The 19,707-nt window shown below is 36.2% G+C and overlaps 2 protein-coding genes and 1 long non-coding RNA gene across 3 annotated transcripts in view; 2 read left to right on the top strand and 1 right to left on the bottom strand.

The window, feature by feature from the left end:
- Positions 1-948: 948 nt before the first annotated feature.
- LOC26531692 (uncharacterized) lies at positions 949-2,465 on the top strand. The gene is made up of 3 exons (XR_001449852.3): positions 949-1,068; positions 1,143-1,621; positions 1,765-2,465. It is a non-coding gene; the product is annotated as an uncharacterized lncRNA (long non-coding RNA).
- Positions 2,466-16,221: 13,756 nt separating this feature from the next.
- Positions 16,222-18,275, top strand: ics (ras suppressor protein 1). The gene is made up of 3 exons (XM_002057830.4): positions 16,222-16,542; positions 17,278-17,899; positions 17,978-18,275. The coding sequence occupies exons 1-3, from the start codon at positions 16,407-16,409 to the stop codon at positions 18,066-18,068; spliced, it is 849 nt and encodes a 282-aa protein (XP_002057866.2). The 5' UTR covers positions 16,222-16,406; the 3' UTR covers positions 18,069-18,275.
- A 333-nt stretch (positions 18,276-18,608) lies between these two features.
- kuz (zinc-dependent metalloprotease kuz) overlaps positions 18,609-19,707 on the bottom strand; it is a 140,441-nt gene continuing 139,342 nt past the window's right edge. Inside the window, exon 13 of the transcript XR_011416643.1 lies at positions 18,609-19,233. The gene's annotated coding sequence lies outside the window, so the exon portion shown is untranslated. The remainder of the gene's footprint in view (positions 19,234-19,707) is intronic.

Below are 19,707 nucleotides of genomic sequence, written 5' to 3'. Positions count from 1 at the left end.
CAGTCAACAATGAAACTGACACGAGCGTCTGTGTGTGCGAGTGTATGTGTGTGTGTTTGTGAGAGAGTGTCATGTGGCAAGTGCTTGGCTGTGGCTGTTGTGACTGTTGTTGCCACATGTCAGCTCTCATAAAACATAAAATCACTTTGGTCTGCAGGTGCAGCTGCTCGAGAACTTCAGGTTACGCATGTTGCTACCTGAATGTGGCAAAGATGAAGTGTGCGTGTGTGCGTGTGTGGGTGAGTGTTTGTGAGTGTTTGTGAGTGTGGCATTGTCTTCAAGAAATATCAAGCAGCACTTTAGCCTAAACTATCGATACCTCTGTCCTGCATCTGCAACAACGTGTAGGCAGACCGAAAAGTATTTTGTTTTTGACATGGATGACAAATATTTCGAGTATCTTTTGCCTGAGAGTTAATTGAAATTCGCCTTTGTATCAAGAAATAAATGGACTATGAGTGTGTAGTTATGCAACTTGTCAATAAATACGTTTACTCTCAAATATCTGAAATGTACTTCAATGCAGCATTCCGAACTTAAATCTAACAATGCGTTTTGTTCTTTGATTAGGGATCAGATTGAACTGTACTTAGCTGGAATAAGTTCTTAAGTATCTAATCTATCTAATAACCAGCAGCTGACATATTTACTCCTATTTTATATGCATATTCTTGCCCTGTTCAGCGCTAACAGCCCATTTATTTGGCATGCCTGAATACAACTGTACATAATTTAACTTGCTGAACTAATACAAATTATACAAACATAACCCACATTTACAGAAATTAGCACAATTCGATATACAGTAAAAAGTGCATTTGAATGTTTTGTTTTGTATTGTTACTCAAGAGAAATTATTTAAACAGTTGACGTTCATTAACCATGCCTAAATGACACAAATTGAATATAATTTAAATGTTATGCATAAATAAGCCTAATTAACTCTTTAATACTTCCTGGCTTCATTCGAGATTAAAAAGATCACAATGCAACTCCTCAGCTTTCATTTGTTTCTTCATATATATCTATTTACGACAATGTGCCTACTTTTAGTTACAGCAAGACTTGGTAAGTGTAAAGAACAAAAATATAACATAATCATTTTATTACACTTATTATAAAATCATATTATTTTTCCCAAGCCTGCGGCTCTGACGGGTATTGTGTGAATAAGGATGGGTTTTGTAAATATGTAAAGGTTCCGTCAGCCGACTGCAGAGGCTCGACCTCAACTATCTGTTGCCAACGAAGACCTGTTGGTTAAGTGTGCCGCATTAAATATGTAACCATATTTAAAATCCAAAATTGTGTTAAGCCTAAAGCATACTAGCAATAATTGAATATACTATTATGAATATTATTGGTTAAGCTATATTATATCTGATGCTTATGAATTCGCATAGTTAAAAGCAAATATGCAATATTTTTGGATGAGGTTCCAAATAGTACAATTGAAATCAGTGGCAAATGATTTAAATTTACGTTACGATGCTGTACGTGGCGAATGTAATTAAGATAAGAGTTTTAAAAACCCGAGTGACCTCTCGGGAGTGGTTCTTCCTTGGGGTCAACCTGAAAGTACCTTCATCTATCCATTACATGAGAAACCTCTCGAACACAAGTAAGTGGTAATATTATTATTTTTGTTATTACTAAAAATTATTTGTTTAATTATTAGCGTTATCGCACTAGATTCATTTGAAAATTCTAATTAAATAAAGACATCGCCATTAAATCTCAGAATTTGCATTAAAAATCTCGCAGAAAATTCTTGAAAGCCATCAAGCCAAGCCGTGACAGACGAAAAACAAGTGATCAGCATAACGGCGACCCACGACGAGGCAGCCAAGTGTAAGGGCGAGATGCAGAGACCGAGTGCCAGACAATGCACCATCAGACACGCAACCCCGAGCTCAGCTCAGTTTGGGGCAGCTCATTACCTAGCCGCTTCAGTTGTGCCCAGCCCCAAATGTTGCAGCAGCAGGCACTTCAGTGTAAATCATTACAATAATTCAAATAAAGCGCCGCCAGGACGCGATGAAGGACGAAGATAGCAAGTGGCAGGGTGAGCAAAGTAAACGGTGAAAGTTTGCACAGCCAGACACGGTATAAAATGGGATAGTAGGGATAGAGTCAGGCAAGGAACAGACAGCAGACAGCAGACAGCTGGAACGGCGCCCACTTGAGACTGGGAGAAGAAACGAGCGCCAAAAGCATTTAAGTAGAAAATGTTGCAAGAAAAAGAAACAGCGAAAAGGACATGCCATGATTTAGGGCTGCTTAAACGTTTATGCAGTTTGCCATTTAATGTGTTGCACTAACAGCAAAACTCTTGCACGCTCTTAAAAGGCGAGACAAAAAATTATTATCAATATTTCGACTGTCAGATATCAAAAAATCTAATCTTGCAGACTGTTTGGAAGATTACATCTAAAGAAGTTGAGCCCAAAAAGACTGCATTACATTATTTTAAGTTTCAGCTATTTTTCATTTCGCAACTTTTTTCGTTTGCCGCAGAACAAATCAGCTGCGTGCTGGTCAAATATGTAAAAAAGCAGCAACTTGCTGCACAAATAAAATCATATTTAAAACTTTCTAGCCATAACAAAAAAAAAAAGCAGCGACAAGAAGTAGCAACAACAGCAGCAGCAGCAGAAACTAGCTGCTAGCTGCATTTTCCAAACAAAAACTTTCGTGTTAAAAAACAGAAAAGTGTGCAAGCGAAACAAGCCAAATGAAATGCCCAACAAACTGAACTTTTAAATTGGTAATTGTAAATATTTATCAACATTCATAAACTGCAGCCACAAACTACAAGTAAGATGAGATTTTTTAAGTTAAGAAGTTTTTTTTGGCTTTTTATTGTGTGAAATATTTGACAGCACTTTAAGTGCGGCCTCTTGTCTATGTTTATGTGCACAGCACAAATTAATAAAACATGCAATTAGACCCAGAAAATCATAAATAAATGTAATTAGTAAAGATGCATATATGTTGCAGGGAGGCCCATATGGTAGTCTCAGTTTTTACACTTTACAAACAATGCTAGAAGGCACAGTAAATATATAAAAAAAAACTGCATAAATTAGAGCAAACATCGCGCAAATGTTTAACATATGTAATTTGACAGTCAGTCCAACAGGAATAAAAAATAAAAAATGAGTGCGGCTCACATTAATGCAATTTAACAGGGCGTATGCATAATATTTAGCTAAACCAGAGCCAAACCGGGCAGCGGCCCAGTGCAAAACTTAATTAAAAATGTGTGCGCATAATTATAACTATATTTAGCAAGCTGCATTTTTACTCATCCACACACACACACACACACACACAAACGCGCGCGCGCGCGTGTATGCATATGTGCATTAATTTCGTATGCAGCTGCACACAAAGGCACAGCGCAAAAAAGTATGCTACAGTTTTTGTAAGCGGCATTTTGGTGCCGCCGCTGATGATCCAGCGCCAGGTTTTGTCAACACTGTGTCCTCCCTGTTGCTCCTCGCTGCTTTCGCCTGATGAGCGGCAGCAGTTACCGTAAATTATTTTATTTATACCGTTAGTCAGCGGCGTGCAGGAAGGCAGGACGCATCAGCAACGCCAACAGCCAGCCGCATCCCCCGAGCTGTCTATGTGCTTGACTTAATAAAATAAATTTAGAAGCTGCCTGTCTGCCACCTTCCCCTCGGCCGCCCGCTCACATCACGCCTCAGTTGGGCGCGCTGGCAAAATGGCGAAATGTGCATATTGTGTGTGTGTGTGTTTGTGTGTGTGTGTGAGCTTGTCGTTTATTATTTATGCATGCTGTGCAACATTTTCGCCCAGCAGCTGCACAACAAACGCGAAATCGTTGCACGGCTGCTTGCCACAGAGATTTTTCCTGTTGTTGTTGTTTAGCACACATTTGCACAGTGGTAGAAAATTTGCGATTGCGTGCAATACATATGCCAAATTATTTCTATATTTCTTCAACAAATATTTCAATTCAAAATTCATAAAATTTTGTTAATCTAATGAATAAAATTTCTCTTTTATAAAGCGCTAAGCTCTCATACTCAATTTCAGTACAGTTTAGTTAGAGGCAGTCAATTTAGGCCTTTCCTCTAGAAAATTTAAACTTTTTTGTATTTAAAATCTAATATCTTATAGTCTGATATAAGCTTAAGTAGGCTATTTTATATATTAAGTGTGGTAAGCGATACTTTATGTAATTTTTAATGGGAAGAGCAAAGCCATTTTTAGGCATATAAGGAAAAGTCTTTTCTGGGTAAAACGTTTTCTTTGCATATTTAAAATATTTACTACTATATTTAATTTTCTTTTCTGGAATTATTAATTTACCTAACCAAAGCTGCGGTTTACTGTTTTCATATTTTACACAGGATATTTTATATTGTTCAATTAAAGCCCAATTAAATCTCTTTTATGGTATCGAAATACGAAGACCCTGTTAATGGAGATTACACTTTAAAATATTTGAAGGGTCGATATAATTTACAATTTACACACACAAACACTTGCATAAAAATACCCTTCTTTGGCAATTTATCAGTTTGTCAACAATTTCACAACTGCGTTTAAAATATATAGCAGGCATTTAACCACAGAGAAAACCATAAAAACCTGAAATCACGCATAACGAAATAATTGAATTTTCAACTAATTTGCAAACTGCAACCAGACCGATGCGAATTCCAAACATTGCCGAGCATTTTAGTATTTTTAAATTTTATTTTGGCGGACTCTGAGTCGTTTTCTTTTTGTTTGTGTTTGCTTTTGTTCTGGGTCTGTTGTCATTTCGCATATCGACATGTTTCGCATTGTTATTCTGATTTTCATAACTAATATAAAATGCAGAAATAAATAAATTAAAATGATAATTTATATGTTCAACAAGGTAAAGCTCACAATCGCCAAAAATTCCATCCAAAAGTCCTTATAAGAACCTAATTTCCGCCAAATAGACGGATCCTTGCAAAGAGCATTTTATACTCACTACAACAATAAAATACAGGCATACAAATTTAACAAAATAATATTAAATGCGGTCTAAAAAAATTTTTCGGTTTAAAAGAGTTGCCGGAAATCGCATGTTAAGCGCGGCGTATGCGCAATATTTTAAGTGCGCATAACTCGTGCACATTTTAAGGCCAGCGAAATTTTAAATATTTGAAAAACGAGCGATGCCAATGAATATTAATATGTTTAATTAAAACTTAATTAATAGCATTAAGTTATTATATAAAAATAAATAAAATGAATATATTTCAAGTGTATTTTATATTGCAAACAAACAATTTATTTAAGCTGGCAGCTTTAAAATAAATAGAGCGCAATGAAATATTTGTTATTAAACTATTTTAAATAAATATAGCTGGTAGAAGTCAAATTGGAAGACAAAAAATTGCTCTTCTACATGAAATTATATAGCATAAACATACAAGCATATTAACTTTTAAATATATATTCTAAAGCTTAAGACTTAACTATTAATAATTACCAAAATTAAGTTAAGGAAACAAATGTGAAGTGAAACCAACAATGCCTTTTTTGGTATTTGGCCAAGACAATGCTAAGTTCTATTAATGGAACATATTATTATATAAGAAGTTATTCAATTCATACATTCGAATTTCTGAGTATTAGAATGCATTTGATCAGTTATTAGATCCGAGCATGATTAATGAATGTAAAATGCCTAAAATGCAATTCGCCAATTAAGCGGGTTCGATTGTATTCTCAAGCTGAACTCAATTCGGAGCTATTTATGAGCATAAGAGTTTTCCCATTGAAAGATACGTAATGACATTTTGTGGCGACAACAATAGAACGACAATGCAGCAAACACAACAATAAGGCAAACAACAGGAGCGGGGCACATAACGATAAAGTACCACAGAAGGGCAAAATAAATATGTTGGCAATTCTTTAGCAGTTCCTCCTCCTGACTGTGGGGTGCATCGTTAAAAAATAAAAATATATAAAGTCGATTTAATAAATGTGCATTGTCAAAGCAAACACAGCCGCAGCGGACGCAATGTGGCAGTATGCGAGACCACGGAAAATGCTTCGATATGACGCTTACGTGAGCCTGCAAAAATTGGAGTTGCAGTTCTTTAAATAAAATTTAAGCAGCGCCGCAGAAAGCGGCAGACTATTATTTCCTTTTTGAACTTTTTTTTCTTCTCTTTTTTTTTCATTTTGCGGCTGTTTTTGGGGCTACTTTGGACTGCTAAAAGCAATTTACAAAAGTTTTTCCATCAAAAATCCGCTGTCAGTATAAATATCCTTAAAATAGCAGGCACTGCTGCTGCTGCTAAACACACACAGGACACACACACACACACACCGGCACTTACACATGCAGACAGGACACTGCTTGTGCTGGTGCTGCTGCTGGCCGCTTCCTGAGCTGCCTGTTTGCCTGGCTGGCTGGCTGGCTGCACTCTCTAGCTGCAGAATATGATTTATGAATGCATGTGCTGATATATGCCATGTGTCCGCCTCCTGTCCTACTGGCATTCCCTGACCACCCGACCGCCCGCTAGACGGCCTGATCCTGCTTCACTTGTATTGTTAGCGCCGAAAATTATGCTACAATATTTTTCTCTTCCTACACGTTGCACTAGTGTTGGAAAACTTTGTGCATTGTTGCCTCATCTATTCGCAGACCAAACAAAGGCAAACGTGTTAGCCACACACACTCCCTCGCACACACACACAAACACACACACATGCACACATACACGCTGACACACCCGCACACACATAGTGATTTTTGCTGGCAAATCAGAACAGTTTAAATTGAGCATGTTACGTATTACATGTGGGCATCAACTCTGCTCAGGCTTATGAGTGGAGCGAAGTAAAATCCGTAGATCTGCTCTGTGGACTGGTTTTTATTTGCAGCTTTTGCTCTAGATATTGAGTTTATGCTAAAGCGGCAACGGTAATTTGGAGCTACAGCTTAAATCCAGTTTTGTGCTTGCTGTTGGGCAAAGGTACATTTTTTATAAGATTTTCAGCAATCTTTTGCGCTTCTTTGCACAAACCAAAAGGAGTTTTTCTGCTCAGCTTATCATGTAACTAAACTACTTCTTCAAGTAGAGAATGTACAGAATCATTTTTCCTTATGCTTTGCATACAATAAAGTAAAAATATATCAAAAGCCAAGAGAGAGAAAAAGGCTGTTTCCATAAAATAGCTTTTAAAGTTCTGATCAACACCAGTTTATCTGCACATCTTCAAAGGAAAACTTTAACTCAAGTTGCCCCAATAATTACAGAAAAATGTAAATAAAGCAAACAAAATAGAAAGAAAGAAAAATAAAATAAAAACGAAAATCTTAATTTGTTTTTGCTAATGCTCGTTCAAATGATATCTTTTACACATCTCCATCTCGTTTTTCCCCTTAACTAAATTAAAGCATTCAGTAATATTAATAGTAAAAAAAATGTTTGCAACTCTATGCGTGCTTTTTAGTGGAAATAGAGAAGAAATAGACACCTGTAGAAATATTCAGGTGCACTTTGAAGAAAAGGTGCACATAAAATTACAAGAAAGGCAAAAAAGCGAAATATCTACACATGTGAAAAATGTGAAAAAATTTTAATAATAACTTGACAATTAAAAGTTCCATTAAATAAAGTGCTGTATTAAGTAATGCATTAATTCAGAGATAGATTTTTCGGAATTCCGTTTTTTTTTTTTTTGTCATATTAAAAAGTTATGCTAATTTCTATAAATTTCAATAAATTTCTTAAAATGATAAAAAACAATATAGTTATTACTACTAATATTATTAATACTAATTAAAAATAAAAAGAAAAACACAAAATGTTTATCTTAAAACTTATAAAATTAAATAACGCAAAAAAATGAAAATCAACTCCGTGAGCAACAATTTCAGTTTATGAATAATGTAAAGTACAACAAAAAAAAAGTAAAATAATAAATTTAATTGCTGCACACAAATAACAAAAACTAATCCATTTTAATTAAGGTAAATAAAATTAAATTTCAAAGAGAGTTAGCGGTCATTGCACAAAGGGAATTATGGCAGGCAGATACAAAAAAAATAATAATTATCATACTATAAAAGCTAAAACAAATGGAAATATTACGTAGTAGTGGGACGGATGCCCCTGACCGACGGCAAAGTTAGATAAACGGATTTAAATGCTGTTTTATGAATGTTGTTTTTTTTGTTTTGTTTCATATTTTTGCATTCATAAATCATAATTATGCACACATTGTAAATAAATAAAATGTTATATTAATTTGTTGACAATTATGAAATTATTAGCTAGACAAAAGGCAAAAACCACAGCAAATGCGTTTAGCAGCTTACAAAGCGATTAATTAGCGTTAAGTCAGCAGTTTGGCTGTCAGCAAATATTTAACTGCTCATTAGTTGGCCCAGTCCTATTACATTGCCAGCTTCAGTTCTACCCATCTGGACAGTCTTTGGCGCAGTGTCAATGCGGCAGTCAAGCGGGGGGCAAAATCAGCGTTACGTATACGCCGCATGCAACCGCAGAGTACCTGCCTCATTAGGATTCAGTTTGTGTCGCTGTCTCGCTTCGTCTCAAGTTAACTCCATCTCCTGCTCTGCCACAAATTTGGCATGTGTGTGTGTGTGTATGGAAAAACTACTTGTTATTCAGTGCGTTTAGCTTCGTTTAGCTGGGCGAAATGTTTTAGAACTCGTTAGAGCGTTCGCCTGGCCACAGCAACGGCGCCAATAAAGTGCGCTAGAGATTGTCAGACTTCACCGGCTACAGTTCTGACAGGCGGCCTAATCAATGTGCTGCTCGCTAGATTGACTTACCGCCTAAAGCCACCCACATTAGGTTGTAATTTATTTAGCATTAACTGTTGCATGACTCTCAAGACTCACAAGCTGACGCAGCTGACACTAGGGATCATCCGAAATCGAAATTTCATCTCATTTCGTGGACATCCCATTAAGATGGCATTGATAGGCTTCCATGAGATGATTTCGTAGAAAACCTACAGAAGCGTAGGTCCCAATCTGGGAGAATCAGTTCAGAGAGTAACGCTGGCATTCTGGCACATTCGAACTCAAGCCTTGAAAGCAGTTCAAAATACAGATCACAATGTTGACAAAAGCGTTGCTTTTAAGCCTTTAGAGCAGTTCGTTAGTCAACATATTAAAATTAAAGTCTTAAGGGCTTATACAGCTCTTCAAAGCTTGCTAATCTTAAAGCTTTCAAACTATCTTTAAGCTTTAAAAAAGCTAGTTAAAGTTTACTGAAGGATCATGATATTGCAAAATGAATTGAATATTAAAATGCTCTTTTATTTTCTGTCTATTAATTGCATTAATTGATACTGGAATCAATGGAAATCTTTTTAACTTATTCGATGACGTTTAAGTGAATGTTTTTAAGCTATTTAAAACGGAAAACATGAAAATTCACTCTGTGAGTCTGCTTTACCGTCATACTTTGCCCCAAATCAGGTTTTTATGTTTATCGAATGACAAATAAATACTGCCAACAACTCAATGTCAGCACATCGACTGATTGCTCAAGCATATCCAATGTTTGCGCAATCATGCGAAAAAAAGAAGACACAGACACTAACATTTCTTCATGATTAAACCGATGGATTGTCCTTCGGCAGCTACTCCTGCTACTGCTGCTGCTTCACTCATACCAATTATCATTTGTCTGGCACCTGGCCAAATGTCGCAGGAGCCAAAACAAAAAGCATTGTCCACTGTCAAAATCAAAGTACTGAAAGTATTGAGGTAGACGAAGCACGTCCACCTGTCGGTCAATGTGCGCCCATTTGTCCCGTACCTCAGCCAAATAGTACAAGATACGACTACAAGAGACTCGGAAAAAAAAAACTAACTTTTACGAATAGGGACAATGACTACAACTTGGCATGCACATCAGACACACACAGAGCACAAGCACACACACACACACAAATACAGACAGCAGACATGACAGCATGAGTAAGCAACTATTTCATTGCCTGCTTTTTGGCGCTATGTCCGATGATTTGACAAGCACATTTGACAGGCTACAACATGTCGCATTGTAGTTGTTCACACTTCATAATTACATTCACATTAGCACATTTCACGAATAATCAATACGAATTTCCTGAGAAAATGAGTGCAAATTAAAACTAATTAACTAAACTGGGTTTCGGATTCTAAAATATAAAAAAAAATATATATTTGCCAAGTCTTGGTAAATTCATAAATGCAGCTATGAGAGGAGATTCTATTTAAAAATGTTTTTCTAATTAAAAACGCCAACTACTTCGAAAAGAAAAATACAATTTTTAAAGGCTAAGATGCCCAGGACTATTAATTTCCAATTCAAGCTTAGAAAATAAACAGAAATTCGTGATATGTTCTGTTTATTTACCATGCAATAACACATCTAATTTACTGCCAATGCAAAAAAATAAAACCAAAAACTGGCAGCAAAAAGAAGAAGAAACTACGCCTAGACACCCCTCGACAAGATGTACTTCTAGAGCTAGACAGATAAATCAGGCAATCCAACAAAATAGCCATCAGAATTGGAGTTACCTTCGTTTTTTTTTTTTTTTTGGTTGAATGATGCATTTTTAATGTCAGCAGCAGCCGAAAAAGATTTGGAAAGAAAACAAGCAATGAAAAAAAAATAAAAGAAAATCTTGCTGTTTGAATTTTATTGGCGAAATTGATAAAGTGGCTGTAGGAAAATCGAAAGGAATTGCAAATGCAAGTCCATCGATCGATGAGCGAGCGCGGCGCAGGGCAGCCAAGCAATCAACGTGCACAAGTACAAGGATTTTAAGATTTACATTTTCGACATCTTCTTATACATTTGCCCTTTTTATTTTTACATTTTCCATTTGAGTCCGTGCCTTGTGTTTGGCATGCATAAAAATATGAGCAATTGCTGCTCGAAGGGGCCAGAGCGCAGGGCGGCAGCTGCGACTATTTCGACTGCGCAGATAAATTTACCTCTGTTGAAAATCAATTCTCATTTGCAATACAGTTACAGCAAGTTATGCGGCAACATTAAGTTCTTATAAATGGTAGCTCCATTAAATAGACAAACAATTAAATGCACTCAATTAGCTGAAAAACAATCAAATTGTAGGCATCTGATTTAATAACTGGCAAATATGCTTCAATGAATATTTAATATATATATATATCAGTTTTAGACTTTAAGCCCAGCTAATTGTAATTATAATTTTTCTTTGGATTCGAAGCTTGTCAATCATGATGTACACACGCATCGAGTACAGCAATAAGCTGCAGCTTTTAGTATTCGAATTGACGAGCCAAAAGAAAAGCAACTTGATTGAAAGCTGAAGCGAAGAGAAGAACAAAGCGCTTTGCATAGAGATTTGTGTGAAATAACCAGAGATTCAACATAAAAGTACACTGAAAAGCGAAAAGTCATTGATGTATGATGTTGCCAATTGTTTGAAGTAAATCAAACGGCTCTGAGCCGGGCCTGTCCAGACCCGGCCCGGCCAGCCCAAGCCAGGCTGGATACAGGATAAGCAAGTGCTGGCAGCAAAAGGCACAGACTGTGGTTGCCCCCAAAAAGCTGGTGATTGGTGCGGCCGGCTGCCCGACTCTTGGAGGTATTAGTGCTCATCCTGCTGCTCCTGCTGCCGGTCTTTGGCCAATGTAAACAAAGCGCACTGAAAAATGGCCAGAAATAAAGCAGACTGTGTGCCGTTTAGAAGGATGCGCCCCTGTCCCAGTGCTGACAGCTGCTTTGGGGGGCAGCTGTCATTTATATTTCAGTGCCATTCGAGTTATTCAATCAGCCCGTTTATCGGGCCAACAGACAAACGGACAGAGCAGCTCCTTTGCTGTGGTCAGCTCCTCTGGCCAGCACAGGCAAATGGCCAAAAATTAGTGCACACATAAATCAAACTAAACTGCAAGGACTTGCTTTCCTTTACTATATTCAGTTGCCGCCTTATCGTGCATACTATATGCAATAGATAGCACGCTATCAGACCTTGTTAATGATGCAAATTATTGTACAACTTAATGCGAATTTATGGCTGCAGTCGTTACGTTTTACCAAATTAACCTGCATATTTTACAGCTCATTTAAAATGGGACCGCAAAACGTTTCGACACTGAATAATTTATGGTAATACCAATCACAGACGCAATACAAAATGAATTATACCTTACGGCCACACACACACACACACACACACACACACGGACACACATAAACACACATAATAGGTGTGAACACATTAGCATACAAATCGGCCAACTTAAAAGATACTTAAGTCCACATTGGGCATTCCTAAAGCATTTGTTTCACATAAATAATGCATAGGTAATAAATTTTCATAAATAAAATTGTTTTTCAGCAAAAGGGTTGCTGAATCTACAGAAATGCAATTTTGGCGTCTGTCTTGCGAGAATTTAAATTTATATTTAGTAATAATAAATAGTACTTGAAAGACTTTTCCCAATAAATTATAAAACAACTTAATGTCATTTTCGAAAATTTCTACAATAGGCTAATTGGATATAAAATACTATGAAACTTACATAAGATAAGAAATTTAGAAAAAAAAAATAAAGCTAGAATGATAATATAATATTTGTTTGGCTGGCTCGATGATGGAATGGAAGGTGGAAAGGTCGCCAAAGCGATTATAAAAATAACATTATTTTGAAAATGTTAAAAAAAAAACTCGAGTCAAGTGAGTTGTTTATGAACTTAACTTAATAGGTCTATAGTTTCCCTAATAGGTGTAAAATGGAACTTAATTTTCTAGTTTTTTTTTTGTTGTTATTATTATAAGGCACAAACATGCTTTGGGCATGGCATTAAGCAGTCAAATGATTTACTAACTTTATATATCTACATTCATATATACATATACTATGTGCACATAAGTATATATATAACTCTATGAATAAAATGTGCCGTTTAAGAGCCCCAAGAGATCTAGTTTGTAAAATGCTGAAGAATATATTTTTCTTTTTTTGCATTTTCGAAATTAGCACAATTTGGCAAGCTGCAAACTTTGCGAAAATAACTGGGACAAAAACAGAAAAAAGTTAATTAAAACAAAAACTGGTGGCAGCGCGGGGAGGGGGCGGGGGGGTGTTGGCAGTGCCAGTGTTGCCACAACATTAGCAGCCAAAAATGCAGCCAAAAATCTGGCGCTCGAAATTTCCCCACCTAGAACAAAATTAATTTTTCGAGCCAAGCCAGAGTTTGTTTTTAATTTTATTTTTTTTCTTATTTTGCAATCCAACGAGAGTTTGCATTGTTTTGCATATTTTATATGGCGGAAATGTAGCGCACGGCACACGGCCATGCACACACACACACACACACACACACACACACATGGTTTGGCCCACTGTGCGCCCCAAAAAAGTATGCAACACGCAAATTATGCAACACAAGGCACAAAAGACAAACTTTCACTGGCTTTGGCAGATTCGACAGGCGAAATGAAAATTAATAGGAAAACAAAAAATATGACTAACAATGCATATCAGAGAGCAGAGCTCCGCACGTCCAGTCCCAATGACCGCTGCAACAATAAAGTAATTAAAAATTCAGCTAACAATCTAAACGGAAACTGACCCCACAGCAGCCGCGCCCCCTCCCTGCTAAATTCTCGTCATAATTTATAGGCCCACCCGCTGCATGCCTGCAAAATCAGCAGCTATTAAATATTAATTTCTAGTTTTTAGTGCAAGTGCTTAACTATTTAATTGCGCTGTCAAAGCCTGCTCAATTCCCAATATTATTGTTCAGCCTAAAAACAAGTCCCACATCAGAATATATATCCAATATATATCTATTGATCTAACTGGATGAATATATCTTAACCGATCCCAATTATAAATCTATTTGATTCCAACTGTTAACAGATATATTAACAATATATTAGCTAATATATGATCAAAATCTTAGTTTGGGGCGCAAGACCGGAAGATAAATTGGTCTTTAATCTGATCGTGGGGTCTATATATATAAATATCCAGAATTAAGCATTCATTATGCATGCACGGACAACTGTAGTTAATATAATTAGTAAGGCTTTTTATAATCTTAACGATATGCATCGTGTACATCGTATGTATTAATATAATAATTTGTGGATTTGCACTTTAGTTCGAGCAAAGAACGTTCAACATGCATCTTCTTAGCCATACTTTGCTATTTCATATTTTTCAGTTCTCAATAATGTTGCCCTTATTCAGTTGCAGACATGGTGAGTTGTACTATAAACAAAACCTATTATTCAGTTATAAATTTTGCTATATAAATATTGTATCTTAAGAGTGCGGTCCGCTCACAATTATAAATACACAACTTGGATACTGTTCAAAAGTCGATTTTTGCAACAAAATCGAATCAGACGAATGTGGAATTGGCGAAACTTGTTGCGATACAGCGCCAAGAAATATGTTTGAATAAAATATTAGAGGATAAAACAGATCGGTATATACAATATTGAAAGAGTGTACGTGTTCACATAACTTACCAATTCTAAATTGAGTTATGCAGTTCACATTTTATTTATTTGTCGCCTGAAAAAAGTTATATCTTATTATTAGACATCAAAAATCATTACAAATATTTATAATAAAATGTTATGTTTAATGCTGGAAATAAAAGAGACTCGTTTAATTATATAAAATAAAAAAAAATAAATACAAAAGAAAAATGCCACACAAGTAAAATGCGGTCAAACGGGTTTGCGGCAGTCTACTCAAAAAAGTAAAACTAAATAAATAAAATAAACAAAACCAAGTCAAAAGCAAACTGGCATCAAGTTTAACGAGTGGAATGTCTTTGTATTTTGTATTTTCATTATACCCTATACCCATCTGAAGTATTTTAAATGGGGCATACTAAAGTTGTGCAAGTGTTTTGTAACACTCAAACGAAAGGATTTGCCATCAAGTTCAAATACATTTCTACAACTTTTTCGCTCTTGGAGCTTTTTCTATTACATTTATTTGCGATTCTATTTCATTGATGTCTCATTTTCTGTATATGTTCTCTTTCTTTTCTTCCACTCACCCTTTTCTCCATCTCTCATTCAAAAACTTCTCATTCCCACTGTCCCTTCCTCTTACTCTAACTTACGCCGACTTACATACAAAAAATTATGAAAATCGCATAGAAAGGCAAACTGCTCCTCATCAGTCAAAAAGTCTACCTCTCTCTCTCTCTCCGTCTGTCCCTTTCTCTGTCGGTCTCTCGGTCTTTCTCTTTTTATCTTTCTCTATTACATCCGCGGAAACATTTAAATTCATGAAAATCACATAGAAAGGCCATAAAAAGCAAACCCCTTTCGTTGTTTTGTGTCCACACTCTGATGAAAATCACAAGGAAAGGCGATATTCAGAAAGAATATAATGTGATTATGTTATTTAATGCGGTTGCTGCTAGTCAATAATTTTGGTATATATATAAATGGATATTTTATTGAGTTTAAGTAATGCTAACTTGAACATAGGGTAGCTCTTAGTCGAGATTAGCCAACTCTGGAGCACTCATACTCGTCTTTTGTTTTTGTTTTTATTAACAGACGACAGCGCGAAAATCCAAACAGGCAAAAACCAGCTCCAACAACAACAACAACAACAACAACAACAACATGAATCGATCGATCGATCGCCGGTGCGCGGAGTAAAATGATCTTTCTCAGTAGTTTCGGCGAGCGCATGGCGAATGAAGGTGACGCATTCGGGGACTTGGCTATTTTCGTTGTGATTAGTTTTTAAATTAGAATTAGAATAAAGCAAATGCTTCGATTGTAAAGAGCAAATCAAATGTTTAGTTGCACAGCGTGTGGACGTGAGGCTGAACAACCAAAAAAAAAAAAAAAAAAAACCAACAAGAAATCGTTTCTAATTAAATTGTAAGAAGTGAAAAGAATTATTTTCGACGCAAAATTGGGTCAAGTGCATAGTTTGTGTGGCACAGTGAGCAAAGAAATTGTGAAACTCAATGCAAAGTGCTGGAAAACAAGTGAAAATTGCCAGAAGAAAAACAGATGCAACAGGGCAAAAAGTGGCAGCTGCAGCAACAGTTTTAGCAGCACTGTTTTATTATACCTGCAGCAAGAGAATAAACTGAAAAAGCATCAATATTTAATACAAAGTACAAACGTTGTGTCATTAAAACACACACAGATTAACAGAACTAAAGTTAAGTTAATTAAATAAATTTATATAAACAAATATTCGATTACAGTTAGAGCAGCACTGTGCAGCCGAAACAAAGGTTCAGAACTTGGCTATTCACACCATTCACCACAGTTCAACATTTTTCCAAAGCAAGTGGCAGCGCTGTTTACTTAACATAACCCCAAGTTAACAGCGCGCCTAACAGCGAACAATAACAACAATGAATCAATGTCTGCCTGTTAACGCAAAGATGTCGAAGGCGAAGAAGGTTTTGGATGAGGCGCGCGAGACGCAAAATCGTGAATTGGACCTCGTCGACAAGGGCCTGGTGTCCTTTGAGGAGCTGCCTGGCCTATGTAAGTACCCTGCACAAAGTGTGCAACATTTTTTTGTGAAAAACAATGTATTTAAACCGAAAAATCCACGCGAGTTGCTGTGACGCCATCTGCGTGCGCCTAACAGAGCTCTGTTTGATGACGCCAGCGTCTAAAAACAAAATGCGCCAACAAAGAACTGAATAACTACACGTAACTGTATTTAATTCTCTGCTCTTGATGGTATGTCCAAAGTGTGCAGTTTAATCAACAAATTAAATACCTTTTAAGTGAATTGCAGCAGCAAACGCCCAATATTTATTTTATTTCACTTAAAAATAGCCACTGCGCGCACACTAACGTCGTCTCGCTCGCACCTATGCCCTTTGACTGCAGAGCGGCAAAACAGCTGTTATTGGTTTTGCTTTGAGGCCAGTAGAAAATTTGCTGCATCTGCAAGCACAGTTAATCTGGCTGTGACGAATTTCAAATACCCTAACTTTGCTTATATTTTGGGAGTCATAGCCAAGTCCATAAATACTGAAATTGGTTTAGAATTTTCAACAGATTGTTTCTACGACAGCTTTATAATAGGGTATTATTATTATTATGATCGAATGAAAATGTCAAGTTCGGTCAAGAACAGAAAAGTTTATCATATAAGAGATCCGACAAGACTTAAGTATCGACAGAAAGAACTTGGCACTATCAGCCAGTTGATTTTTGTGATAATAATAATAAAACATAAATAATAATATTAGTTATTCTTACTTACAGTCAACATGTCCAATATCACACGTCTGACGCTGTCGCACAACAAGATCAGCATTATTAGTCCCGGGATTGCCAATTTGCTGAATCTGGAGATACTGAACCTCTCCAATAACCAGCTGAGCGAGCTGCCAGTTTCGCTCTCCTCGATGCCCAAGCTGCGCATCCTGAATGTGTCGATCAATAGGCTGGGCAGCCTGCCGCGCGGCTTTGGCGCCTTTCCCGTGCTGGAGGTGCTCGATCTGTCCTACAACAATCTGAACGAGCAGGTGCTGCCGGGCAATTTCTTTGGGATGGAAACGCTGCGCGCCTTGTATCTGGGTGACAACGACTTCGAGTATATACCCAAGGAGCTGGGCCAGCTGAAGAATCTGCAGATACTGGGTCTGCGCGACAACGATCTGCTGGAGCTGCCACGCGAGGTGGGCGATTTGGTGCGGCTGCGCGAGCTGCACATTCAGAACAATCGGCTGCAGGTGCTGCCGCCCGAGGTGGCACAGCTCGACCTGCTCAGCAACAAGTCGGTGATGAAAATGGAGGAGAATCCCTGGGTGAATCCCATAGCTGAGCAATATCTGTTGGGCATCAGTCATGTGATCGAGTATCTCAAGACTGAAACCTACAAGATGTGAGTCTCTACATCACATTGAAATCTATGTACGTTGTTTACTCACTAGATACCCTGTTTTTTTAACCGCCCCACCAGCATCTACAATCGCCACATGCAGGGCGGACGCAGCGGCCCGCCGCCGCCCAAGGCTGACAAAAGCAAGAAGGCATCCCGAGTGCGCGCATAGTCACCAGCTGGTGGCTCCACTGTACTTGTGTTCGTCCTGTCCGGCTGCCACAGCGCAGCTGAATGTGTGTTTCTTCGTCTTAACCAAAAATATCTGTTTTTTTGTATACTAATTTCTAAGTACTTGTATTTAAATATTTAATTTTGTAAAGTGCCTTAAATGTTTGCTAACAAACGCGAATAATAAAAAATCAATAATTAAAAAGCATCTCTCATAAACTATTGGAGTGAAAAATGGAACATCCTTTTGTTTAAGCATAAGCTAACTATTTCAAAATGTATTGACTGGCATTAATATAGGATTAGCACAAGATCGAATGGCCTTATTTAAGAGGGCATTCGAGTCAGCAAAATCCATTTAAAATATTTATCTTCAATTTTGTACTCACCTAGGTATGCATAATAAACAATTTAAATAAACATTACATAGTAAAAAAAAATATTATTACACTAAAAAGAGATTTTCTTAATATTTTATAAAATAGTAGTTTTGTTCTTGTTTTTATTATCGTTTCTTATGTTCATTCTTAAGTTTTATGTGTTGTTTGTTTGTTTTTTTTTGTTTTTTTTTTTTTTTGTAGCAGTGTTTTTAGCCTTAAATTCAATTAATTAATTCATTATATTATATAATTAAATTAATAGTTAAATGTTTTTTGTTTTTGCATTTCGTCTTGCATTTTGTTTTCTTCTTGTCTTGCGATAAACTAATAGCATAGTTTGCTTTGTTGCTCAATTTAAATTTAATACATATTTTATATATCAATTTAAGTAATTACTGTTAAACATATTTCGGTTTTTTCTTTTCTTTTTCATTATTATGCAATTAAACTTGTTTTTGTTTTACTTAATTAATGCATCTTTCATTTTGTGTACTTCTTAGAGATTTTTCTATTTACAAGTTTGGTTTTTCTTGCCGTTTAGCAAGAATGAAAAATTATTCAAATTGTCAAAGAAGAAGAGTTTAAAAAGTTTGTAAAATTCATTTTCAATTTCAATGCAATAAAAAACCTATTCAAGAGAAATACTTAAAAATTGTTAAAATCGAATCGAAGCAGTCAAAACTGTTGCCACACTTAAAGTTAAAAATACATTTCAGAATTTAATTGTATTTAAGTCAGTCAAAGTACAAACATTTTATGGCCCAAACAGCAGAGCGGAAGATGCACCTGAAACGCGTAAATAGTGAAATTTCAAGAGTTTACAAGTGCGAGAATACGGACAAAAACAAAAAACATAAACTAGAAACCCTAATTAAAATACAACAAATACAAATACAAATACAGATAGTGTGTGATTAACTGTTTAGCTAAGTCTAATGGAGGATATACATGCCATATAGAGTTGAGTAACATTTAACATAATCAGTTGCTGGCTCAGAAACAGCTCATTAAACATTAAACGTAAAGCTTTAAACCTAATACAAATTGACGAACTCAATGCTAAAATTATAAATAATGCATATGCTTATTTAATTATGTGCACACATATGTGTTAATGGGAACTAAGGAATTTATTTAATTATTAAATTGCTTGCATTATTCGATTCTCGCTTGTTTTATTGCCATTTTTGCGCTTGAAGAATTATTTGAAAAAATATCTGCATTGTATTTTTGCATATAAATGACTTTGGCAACAAATTT

Source organism: Drosophila virilis, chromosome 4 (assembly GCF_030788295.1).
Source record: "Drosophila virilis strain 15010-1051.87 chromosome 4, Dvir_AGI_RSII-ME, whole genome shotgun sequence".
Classification (NCBI taxonomy): domain Eukaryota; kingdom Metazoa; phylum Arthropoda; class Insecta; order Diptera; family Drosophilidae; genus Drosophila; species Drosophila virilis.
The sequence above is the reverse complement of the archived record's forward strand: the minus strand, read 5'-3'. Positions and strand labels throughout refer to the sequence as shown.

Coding starts and splice junctions, on each gene's coding strand:
- ics (XM_002057830.4), top strand. CDS start 16,407: ATGAATCAATGTCTGCCTGTTAACGCAAAGATGTCGAAGGCGAAGAAG. Junction 16,543..17,277: donor TGAGGAGCTGCCTGGCCTAT/GTAAGTACCCTG, acceptor TCTTACTTACAG/TCAACATGTCCAATATCACA. Junction 17,900..17,977: donor AAGACTGAAACCTACAAGAT/GTGAGTCTCTAC, acceptor CCGCCCCACCAG/CATCTACAATCGCCACATGC.